The following is an 11826-nucleotide window of genomic DNA, read 5'->3' on the forward strand; positions in this document are numbered from 1 at the left end:
CTCGCGATTAGCCACTGTGTGTAGGCTAGAAATTGCCTGGTTCCTGAAGTAGATATTTATGTGTATATAATATAATATAGTATATTGTATATTCAGGTTTAGCAGATTTGAAAAAATTTTTAATTTCCTTCGGGCACATGGCTTAAATGTTACGTTTTGCTTAACAGAAATGCCTGAGAAAAACTGAGCGTTGTGAGTTGAGATTTAGGGGTTGCGGAAATCGTTTTTGTAAAAACAAAAAATGAAAAATCGATATAATCATCACTCATACGCATATTATCATCTCTGTATTGAAGAAAACTGTTTGTTGATGCTTTAGTAGGTTCATTTCAGACTCGTTGCTAAGTCATCGAAACATCTCAAATTAGACTGATCCAAAAATCTCTCAAATCAAAAGTGAAAGTAATTCTAAAAGAATTCTAACTTTGAAGCATTCTTTTTTTTTTATTCCAAAAAGGTGAAAATCCCAATTTTGTGGAGGCCCCAATCCATCCATACCTAAATCCGGCACTGATCAGTTCAATTTTAATCTCCACTGCTTCACGTGCCAAAGATTAAACACATATTGCAACGCATTTTTGCTTAATGCTGTATAAAAACGGAATTATCAGTAACTAGAGTTGTATGATAAAGATAAACCAAGAGTTTATATTCGGATACGTTGAGAAGAGAACAGTAATACTTTCTCATTCAGACATTGCAAAGATCAAACTGTTTCCAAGCAGTGGTTCGTTGGGCTTGTAGGTAAGTTAAAAAAACCGAAGTACAGGGTGAGGCATTTGAGTTGACAAACGCGAATAATTTGAAACTAAAGTGTTTTCGAGAACAGTGTTTCAGATAAAAGTTTTATTATCTTCGCAGCTGGATCCAATGGGTATAGTTCTTATCAGGACAGTGGAGGAGTTCATGGACATGTGAAGGTCAATTTTTTTTTTCTTTTGTTCCATTGGACACCCCTATTTTCCACAGATTCGTATTTTATGCGAGAGAATAAGTAATTTTTGTTCCAACAGTTTATTTTTTTTTTTTTTGTATAGTTCAATTTTTTTCGAGTTACTTTGCATTCTCAAATTTACGAAAAATAATTTCTAATCCATTCTTTTATATTTTCCTCTGTAGTTGCTACATCTTGATGAACTTTTTCTTTGACATATACCCACAAAAAAAATCTGGTGAGGTTTGCTTGAACAGAGTGGTGTGAAATCGTTGTGTTCATTATGTTTTTCAAGTAGTTTGTGCAAATGACATTTATACGTAAATTTTGATAAGGCCTTATCACTCGCAAAATATTGGACTTAGTAAAATAAAAGGGTTAAACAAAAATTCCTCATTCACTGACATAAAATACGAATCTGTAAAAAAAATAGGGGGATCCATTCAAAAAACTAAGACACATTCATATGTCATTGACGTCCTTTTCGAGTTACTCGCGCTTGTCTTAACTTAAATTCCTCATCCTGTATTCTAAAATCTCTTGCCATTACGAATGAAAGGACGATGTAACGAATTTCATGGTGCTGCAGATGCTCACCATAATCTTTGTTCCATCACCACAATTATTCAAAATATTGGAACTACATGTCAGTTTAAAAAACAGGAGGACCAAAGACAAGTATCAGTTGTTGGTTTCTAATCGAAGAGACACAACATGGCCGTTCTATTATTAAACTGGTGGCTGGATTTCGCGGTCATACTTCTGTCCGCCTTTGCTGCAGCTTATTTATACATGACGCGGAATTTCAACTACTGGTCAAAGCGAAATGTGATGGAGGTGTCGCCGATACCGTTCTTCGGAAATTTCTTTGACTGTTGTCTGTTCCGTAAGTCACCATCGGAAGTGCTTCAGTCGTTATACGAAAAGGGAAGCAGCAATGAGGAAACACCTTACGTGGGGTTTTACGTCTTCGACAAGCCGGCTCTGGTCCTACGAGACCAGGAGATCGTGAAGAGAGTCCTGATCAAAGACTTCGACTACTTCGTGGACAGATTCATAAGGACGGACGTTTCGGACAGTTTGGGCTACGCGAATATATTTCTGATGAAGAATCCGGCCTGGCGAACGATGCGTGTTAAACTAACGCATTTCTTCACAGCTGCGAAGCTCCAGAGGACCTTCAGACTGATGGTGGATGTCGGCGAGGACCTGGACAAACACTTGGAGGCCCTCAAACTTGGAGGTAAAATTCGAGCTACTTTCATCAGCCGAGTTTTGATAAGACGATTTTATACTTATTAGGCACTGGTCGAACGATCGAGATTAAGGAGATTGCGGCTGAGTTCATGACCGACGTGATAGGGTCCTGCGCCTTTGGACTGAGGGTGAATTGTCTGAAGAATCCGAACGCGGAGTTCAGGAAATGCGGAAAAGACATGTTCCAGTTCGACTATAAACGCGGCGCCGAGTTCACTTCGATATTTTTCTTCCCGGAGCTGGTCCGTCCTTTGAAACTCAAGTTCTTCTCCAAAGGGTCGACGGACTTTATGCGAAAAGTCTTCATGGAGGTTCTCAATGAAAGGATGAACAGCGGCGTTCGCAGGGACGATTTGATCGACTTGATGATCGGATGGACGAAATCGGATATCAATATTTCCGAGGATATCAGTAAGATCGATAATCGAGTATCTAATTGGCAGGAGGAAGAGCTCATGTCTTTCAATTCTCCTTGAGCAGAACTCGAGGGAGACTCGCTCGTCGCATCGGCCGCTCTTTTTCTGTCTGCGGGATTCGAGACCTCGTCGACAATCATGGCCTTTGGACTTTACGAATTGGCTATCCATCTGGATGTACAATCCAAACTTCGGGAAGAGATAAATAATGCGCTGGCCAATAGTGGAGGCGATATAACATACGAAATGGTTTGAGAACTTCTTGCCTTGTGCTCGTCATGGACATTCGGTCTTCAATTTAACAATCTATTGTTTGGTGAAGCAGATTTGAAGCATTTAACCATTTTCGTTCACAAAAAATATGAAATCCAAAAGAGCGAATCCAATATGCGGTGATAGAAAAACTTTCTTTTTCTTGAATAGTGAACCTCTGACCATGAAATTCCGAAACTTTAACCATCGGTAACAAGTCCGTGAAACTTATTCTCCTCAATCAAACGCACGCAGCTGTGACTTCTTCTTATTTCCGCAGATTAACGGTCTTCCTTATCTGGACAAGGTCGTCTCGGAGACACTTCGAAAGTATCCGTCTCTACCGTTTTTGGATAGAATGGCAAACGCTGATTACGAAGTGCAGGAAACAGGCCTTGTAATCGAGAAAGGTACACCGGTGTATATATCTCTTCTCGGCATGCACTACGACCCCGAATATTATCCTGAACCCAACAAGTTTGATCCGGAAAGGTTCAGCGACAAGAACAGGGACAAAATACCACGCTACGCGTATCTGCCCTTCGGAATTGGTCCCAGAAGTTGTATCGGTAAGAAATTAGAAGATTTTCAAAACTCGAAAATCTTCAAAGTCGCTTGCATTCTCGACGGACATTTTTTTATTCCTTCACATGGCAGAGAAACGTTATTTCCGAATAGCCATAAATATCTATTTAAATTCTGAAAATTTTCTCAGACCTTGGGTATTTTTGGTTTGGCTTTTTCGATAGCAGAAATTTTTAGCTAGAGAAAGAATTTTTCTGATTTCTAATATCAAGAAGTTCGATGCAATGATTCAAACTCTTTCAGGTATCAGATTTGGACTGCTTCAATCGAAATTGGGGATTCTGAAATTAATATCCAACTACGAGCTCAGTGCTTGTGAAAAAACGACAATTCCGCCACGTTTCGATCCAAAGTCTTTGATGATATCGACGGATGGTGGCCTCTTTGTTAATGCTCGTAAAATCACCTAAAACGAACTAAACGAGATCTACAAATTGTGAGATAAACTACTTTTCATATTTGTATACCGTAAGTTCCTCTATTATTATTATTGAAAAAGAAAAAAAAAACTTTTTATTTACGTACATCCTCAGTCTTTCAATTATTGTTTGAATTCACTAATGATAATAATGATAAATTAATACCTAACATACTTATGATTTCCTCTCATGTTATTAATTATTCCCATCTTCATAACAATAATTATAAAAAAAATTTGACAATGAAATTGCTTCTGCCAGTAAAAAAAAAAAAAAAAAAAATCCAAAATTGTATATGGTGGCAATTTTACTTGGTCTCTGGCAAACTCTGTGTAAAATTTCTTTCGTTATTCGAACGGACTTCATATTGGGCATATTTTCATTAAATTTATTTAAAGAATAAAAACAAACGCACATTTATATTATCGTTAGCATGTTGCAGGGTTGAAAAATCCCCTTTCTCCGAGTAAAACCGATCGAAGTGAAAGTTTTCTACGGGGAAACGAACGGGGAATACAAAGATTTGGGAAAATCATTTCTTGCAGCTGCTCTCGCTCTCGGCGATGGTAAATATTATATACCCATATACCCATATGGGTATAACTGCATACGGAAATATTGAGGCGGAGGGTGTATAACTGCACAGATTTTGGGGTAGAATACGGGAATTTTTTTCCTTTTTTATCATTTTCCAAAACTCTTGAAAACTTTGTATGTCGGTCACGATCCGAACGTTTATGGCCATTTATGGGATCGCATCTCGGTTATGGCGTATATAAGATATCGAGACTCCAGAAATGCGGGTTTCGAATTATACACACGTGGCATTGCATTGTAATTTGGAGAAAAGAAACGAATTTACTCGCCTTCTCACTCGTGTGGCGGCTGTAAGAGGTATTCTACGTAGTAACCATACTTGTTAGCCACGTTTAGGCCAAAGGCTGCAGCTATCGACGGACCGTTGGTATGTGTCAAAAATTTAAGAGCCCAGCTTTTCGCTCTACCATAGCCCTCGGTGACAGTTTTACGGCTTTGCTTCTCTCCTTCGGATGGAACGCAGCCGTTAGCGTTAATTTGGAAAACTCCATCTTTAGATGCTTTTGGCGGCTTTAGCGTAAATTTCTGACCAGATTTAGGGTAAACAGATTCCGCCACTTCGACTGTCCTCAGGATTAATAATTAAGGAAGTTTCCCAGATAAGAGCAGCTAAAAATGATTCTTTTATTTAATGTTTTATTGCGTCTAGACTAATGAATGGATCATACTGAACCAAAACGTGTTTTAAAACTACGGATTTTTACTTTGAAAAGCCAAAAAACATTCTCGAATTCTCACTTTCATGAACGTTTTTATTAATTCCTCAAAAAACAAAAAGTCCAATCAAAAATCCGTTCCACAAAAGCTTAGAGGATGTCTACGACGATTCTAAAAAGTCTTGGTTTTTGTATTTTGAATATTCCCTTCGCCAAATAAAATGCTTACCGTTTTGCCTGTCATTTTCTGCAGAACCTCACTTGAACCGAGGCGACGTAAAGGAGGTAATTTTTAAGATAATTCATAATCTGAATGCATTTTATTTTATTTTCTTCAGTCCGTTGGTCTAGCCACAACGAAATAAAAAAATGATCACTTTCTACCGCTCTACGAATTTGGGAAACCTTCTTAAATTGAACCAATATTCCGAGAAAATCATGTCTCAAATTATTGTTACAATTCATCTAACTGAAGAGCAAAATTTCTTGACTACATTTCCTTTACTTAGTTATCGACATCGCGAAACAAAAATGTGCAATATTCGCTCAGGCACTCGTTGGAAATCTTAGCGCAGAATATTCGCGTGGGCCAAGATGAAAAGGAAGCATTGATCAGTTGTCGGGTCGCTGAGACGAAGAACGAGGCGCTGTGAATGCGGTTGGGAGTTCTATTAAGATTTATTTGACGTGATGGATCATTCGTAGAGCGAAGAGACGAGACGCCCACGAAAAACTTGTAGGTACCTACCTACGTGCCTGCGATGGTGAAAACAAATAAGGCGTGAAATAGAAGTGATTTCATTTAGTTTATTCAGCCAATTATAAATGTTTAAAATAACTTCATCGATTGAATCTAATAGATTTATTAGATCGAAGTTTGAGGGGTCTAGACAATTGACTAGCAAGACAAAAGGTTTTTTTTTAAGATTTAAAAAAAATAAGTTATAACTTTAAATATTGGCATAGACTTTGCTAGGCTTGACAAATACACTTTCGAATTTCGTGAAAAAATTTTTTTTACTGATTTTAATCACTTTTTATACAGGAAAATCAATTAAATTTCTTTTAAATGTAATTCGAGAGTATATTTATTAAACCTAACAAAGCCTATATCAATATTTACAGTCAAAACTTATTTAAAAAATTCTTGAAGAAACCTTTTTTTTTCTCGTCAGTTGGGTAGACCCCTTAATCAGTTTGTTGCACGTACATCCGTGCAGAAATTATTGTTACACATACATGTCAATAAAAATTATACGTGTACGATCTTATTTCTATCGTAACGCTGATCAGCCGAATTTATTTCGAGTTCGATAAATCGGCGAGGAAAAGAAGAAAGATGAAAAGCTGCAGAATCGCATCGCGAATAATTCTCAATAGCTTCTTATCTACATTGATATTAATGAAGGTAAAATATCCCGAGTTTGAGTCCCTTTGGGGTGGCCCCTATCCCTCGAGCAAATACGTTACACTTACCTACATACGTCGCGATTCTCAACAACAACGTCTCTGCACCGCAGACGTATAACGTTATTATACAAGGTGTCCCGTTTAATTTTACGCAGCAAAACATCCTGCGAACAACGCATTTGAGAGAATAATGTTTCAAATAAAAGTTTCACGGTTATAGAAGTTTTCATTCGGAAGTCAGCGCTGCTTTTTTAAATAAGAACGTCTACTTTTCTCACATTATTTGGATTTTACACAAGAAAAGAAGAAGGAGAAAAAAAAAAGAAACTTTTACTTTTACTACTATTTTTCTCTCAAATCCGTTGTTCCCGAGATATTCTATTGCGCCAACTTGAATGGAACACCCTGTATAACGTACAATCCAGACAAACGTCGGAGGAGAAAAGAGGAACTCGAAAAACTGTTGTAACGATGACGGATGGTCACCCTGTCACAACTTCATGCTGGTTGAAATTGGGGAATCCTCTTCTCCTCGAGCTGGTCTCCCTTCGTCCAGATATCCTCCTCATTTTTACTACAGATATAAAAACATCAAAGTATGATTGAAGTAAATTGAAAAAATTTCTTGAAACCTTACTGAGTAGCGTAAGGTAAGTTTAACTTCTACGTCCTTTACCAACTAGCCACAGTGTTTAAACCTTAAGGGTCCCCTTACTTTGGTACACCGTCGAGGTGCTCACGGGGTCGTTGAAGACCCCAGTCGTAATGTCGTTATCGCGACGAAGCTCATTAACATTTTGGCGTGAAATTTTTCTTTTCATATTTCCTCAAGTATAAGTTTACTTGCAAAACGAATTTTTGATCTCAAGATATAAAAAAAATGTCTGCAATTTTCGAAATTTCAAACTCCGATAATTTCAGTTAAAAAGTGTCAGGACTCAAACGACCCCTTTAAGAGTGAATATTCATCCCACCAAAGTTTTCTTTCCTCCGAATGAAATTCAAAAAACTACCCTTGTTTACGCGTGTTAAAAAATTTTCCAAAATCACCAATGACTGAGACTTGGATCACCCCTTCCAAAGGGTGTAAGAAAATCTTCTATACACAACGAATCGCGTAGCGATAAACGATACACAAAGTGTATAATATACGTTGTGACCTAAGCAGAGCAGGGAACAACAGACGTTTGACCGCCAGCCATTAGGCAATTAAAAGGGTGGTGGTTAAAGGGGTAAACGCGTTGGGCTTCAAGGGCGTCGAAGGATGGAACACCAACAACTATATAGAGATTGTTTAGAAGGGACAGGGCAAGGGTTGCGGGGAACGACTTGTTCCCTTGCTCCGTTGGAAAGGGAAACTCCAACCCCTTGCCCTTTGCCCCCCCTCCCCGTTAACCCCTCTCGAATCCGGCGGGAAAATTCCAACTCCGATAAATTATATTCCCGGCACGAAACGTTGGTAGGTATATATATATATATGTATATATGTACATATATATGTATGTAAGGAATAAGGAAGAGGAAATCTGGTGCACCAAATGGCACTTTCATTGCATGTGCGACGTTTACTTGTAGGTATAGGTGTAGATGTGCAGCCTAGCAGTGTAGAATAGTGTTTCTATATGTGTGAGACAAGGAGCAGATTTACTTTCGGAATTTATCGCCGCCCTTAACGGTACGAGTTCGAGTTTCTTCTTATCCCTCGAATCGCTATCGCGGCAAGTTACACTTTTTACTTAACTTTACAGTTTCTTTGTCCAAAGTAATCGCGAGATGAGTCCGCGGTTTTGTGCTATAAAACAATTTGATCCACGTGATTTTTATTCTGAGGTTTGGGAGATGGAAGTAAGCTCTTGAAAGAAAAACACGAATTTCTGGCTAAGTTTTTTTCTCAGCCAATTATCTTGTAATATAGTTATTGGTCTCGATTCATCAGACTCTCTTTTCTTTTTCGTTGTTGTAATAGTGTATTGTGTAACGAGGAGGTAAACTCGGTATTTAAATTTGGGTCAAAATGAATCGTAGGTTAGCAGAAGACGAATATTGCAAATACGTGAGGCGAAACGATTGTTACCTGATTCTTTATATGACAAAAGCATGTTACACGTTTTTTCTCGAAGCGCGAAATTTAGGTTAGGGTAGCGTAATGAGAGATTAGTTCGCGCTGACGCATGCGTGCAGTGAAGAAAGTGGTCTTTTCCGTACTCCACGCATGCGTATTCATAGACTCACTCGATCGGCATAGAAGCGGTTACTTTGTGAACGGAAAACATGCGTGGAAAAACGTGTAAAACACGCTCGCCTTACAGAAAAGACATTTTTCATCCAATGGGCCTGACCCGCTTCGATTCTTCTTTCTTTCAAATTTGGGCTATACATCACCGCCCGAGTCTGCTCTATATTTAGAGCTTTTAAGCCACGATAAATCCCCGAGCATTCCCACGTAATTACATAAGTGTGGTTTTCACACCGTGGCAGTGGCGATACATCAACAAAACTGAGTGCCGGAATGTTCCGACTGTTTTCATAAGTTTCACAGCGACAGGCGTCCGTCTTTTACGTTACATTTAACACTTCCAAAATGTGTTATCCTCGATACAATTTTTCCGCACTGTTGGAAAATAGAAGTTTTCTTTCGACGGTTTCTTAAAATTATTTAAAAAACTGTAAACAACGTTTAATTTATTTTTTTTCTTAGTTCGCAGGCTTTGCCTTTTTCTCAGTTTGAGGAGCAAAGTCCAAGTCAAAAACTTGTATCCCTGTCTTTTGGCTTGACATTCTTCACAATACATTGCAAGAGCACGCCTTTTATGTTTAAGGGCAAAGTTGTCCCCGCTGACACACAATTCTACCCATATGGACACAACAGCCATCATGGAGCTCAGGCCCAGTGGGATGCAGTTCTATTTTAATGGGAAACGGGCGGCACACGCGTTCAGTACAATGGCCAAGCGGTCGGCCAGGGATCTTTTTTGGGTAAAAACCTCGACGCCGGTGTTGGTTGCTGTTTTTCAGAGCTCAAGGGTCGAGCTGACAGGTGCTTCGGACAGTTGGCAGTTCAAAGTACACACGATTCGAACGTGTAAAGAGAGGAAGAGAGAGAGAGAGAGGCCGCGTCATGGTTTCCCTTACTTTTGGCTATTTTTCCCGATCTTCTATTTCTAACTCAAGAAAAAGAAGAAGAAGAAGAAGAAGAAGAAAAATACGAGGAAAAAGAAACGAGGGTGAAAATAGGGTAAAACAGATAAAGAAAAAAGATGGCACGAGAAAGAAGAAGAAAAAAAGGTTTCTGCTCCAGCGGCAAAGTTTCCCCTGCAAAGTTTTCTCAGGCTCGTATACCCTCAAATCGAGCACTGCACTCGCTTATTGGCTCTACGAGACGAACTTGCGTAGTTTTACCATCTAATTCCTCGATATTTGTGCAAATCTAGGCATATATGTACAAGAATTTTCTGTAAAAGCAATGAATTTTTTTTTTCTTTCATTTCATTTCATTTCATTTCTCGATTCAATAATAATAACAATAATAGCTTTATTTGCATCGATAAAACTGTTTTTTTTTTTTTTTTTTTTTTTTTTTTTACTGCATTTATAATCATCGTTTATTACAAAATTTCATTCTTTTCCTTTATATCTAGATTTTCAACTAACTTTCTATGATTTCCTGTTGTGCTCCTTTTTTCTTCTTTCTTTTCCGTATGACGTCCCGTATTCTATCCTTTTAGTTGCTCTTTTTTTTTACTTTTCTTTCTCGTCTTCGAACGACGCCACAAATTTTCTTTTTTGTCATGATATATTTATGTATGTATACCTTTTGATAAAACGATTCGGTAAAATTCTGCGGTAGAAATACAACAATGATGTAAACTACCCTCGGGGTTAAATATTACATCGGTATTTAACGCCTCACGTAGGTAACACGCCTGTGTACCAAACGATTTTCCCCGATTTTTTTTTATTGCCCATAAGATCGATGCTCGCTATACGGCCATCTATTCATGTGAAAAGCACCCTAACGATCATCACAATAGAAAGTAACAAGCTGACAATGAATCAAGGGAAGAAATCGCGGCTGAGAAATTAAATTTGAAAATGAAAATAGTTTTTAAAAAAGTACATACATATACAAACATTCGTTTGTCCATTGTGTGTGTATTGAATAAGTTGATTTTATCTAATCCGTTATTTTTGTCTTCTTTTTCCTACTCATTTCCTCCACTGTCCGTTTGATTCATTCGTGGAATCTTTTCGATAGGAAAAGTGTAAATTTTTAGCCGTACTGCAGCGATATTTATCCAGTTTTTGAATGATGATGATTATATATATATATATATATATTTATCACGTGAATAGGAATTTCAGTATCAATTAAAAAATTTAATAAAAAATATCGACGTTAAAATAATAAAGAGAAAAACAATTCAACCTAGAGACAAAATTAAAATGTATGCTAATTACTTGTAATCGTGAGAATCATTTGTCAAGTGAATCGAAGTTTATTCGCATTGCGTCAGAAAATCATGATTTCATTATATTCTCAGACATGCTCCAATCAAACATAATAATCGTTATTCACTTGACGGATGTGAGTGAAATTATTCACTCGTGAATTTTCAAATTTTTATTTTCTTTGTATACAATTGAAATAAAATTAAAATAAAAAACCAAAAAAAAAAAAAAAAAACAAACAGATTCAGCGTGTTCGAATCCTTGAAAACTAAGTATTTCCTCAAGTATCCCGTTTTGCTCTCCACTCGCTACTAAATATTAAGAAAATAACGTTAAAAAATCGATAACAATACACCGCGTAGCGTGTCGCGAGTGGTGAAAAGTATAAATATAACGAAATAAAGAAAAGTATAAGTGGTCTAAAGTTTTGTTAACCCGACAGATGGGGTGAAGGGGTGGGGGGTGGGCTTAGGTTTAGGTTCAGGATTAGGGCGTCACGCGTTAATACGCGGTAACGTGGAATAAATTATCCGATTCGTCAGATTTCCCCGAATATTAAACAACCTCGTCTGCTCTCATGAACACACGTTATACATTATACATATATTGTGCATATATGTGTGTGTGTGTGTGTGTGTGTGTGTGTTGTATTTGGTCTGTTATGCCTCACCAACACAGACGTAAATCGTCGGGCTTGCGTATAGTGAATGAATGACGTCACGGGCCGGGGGGAGTCGAGGTGGGGGAAGATACGGCCGAGAGGATGGTGGAGAAAATCTCTTCTCGCAGTCGAGCGCGAAGCGCCATATGCGGTGGTCCATTTATCAAACTCGGCACAAAGGCTAATAATT

The 11826-nt window shown here is 38.0% G+C and overlaps 1 protein-coding gene across 1 annotated transcript; it reads left to right on the forward strand.

Annotated features, from left to right (window-relative positions):
- The first annotated feature begins 1610 nt into the window (after positions 1-1610).
- LOC124410374 (cytochrome P450 6k1-like) lies at positions 1611-3874 on the forward strand. The gene is made up of 5 exons (XM_046888676.1): positions 1611-2177; positions 2237-2602; positions 2672-2856; positions 3140-3428; positions 3688-3874. Exons 1-5 carry the CDS (start codon positions 1649-1651, stop codon positions 3852-3854), a joined length of 1536 nt encoding a protein of 511 aa, XP_046744632.1. The 5' UTR covers positions 1611-1648; the 3' UTR covers positions 3855-3874.
- The last annotated feature ends 7952 nt before the right edge of the window (positions 3875-11826 follow it).

This window comes from Diprion similis, chromosome 9, assembly GCF_021155765.1.
Source record: "Diprion similis isolate iyDipSimi1 chromosome 9, iyDipSimi1.1, whole genome shotgun sequence".
NCBI classification, from domain to species: Eukaryota; Metazoa; Arthropoda; class Insecta; order Hymenoptera; family Diprionidae; genus Diprion; species Diprion similis.

Excerpts from the sequence above, each read along its gene's own strand:
- LOC124410374 (XM_046888676.1), top strand. The coding sequence starts at position 1,649 with ATGGCCGTTCTATTATTAAACTGGTGGCTGGATTTCGCGGTCATACTT. Across the intron at positions 2,178-2,236 it reads GGAGGCCCTCAAACTTGGAG|GCACTGGTCGAACGATCGAG; the intron begins GTAAAATTCGAG and ends TATACTTATTAG. Across the intron at positions 2,603-2,671 it reads CAATATTTCCGAGGATATCA|AACTCGAGGGAGACTCGCTC; the intron begins GTAAGATCGATA and ends CTCCTTGAGCAG.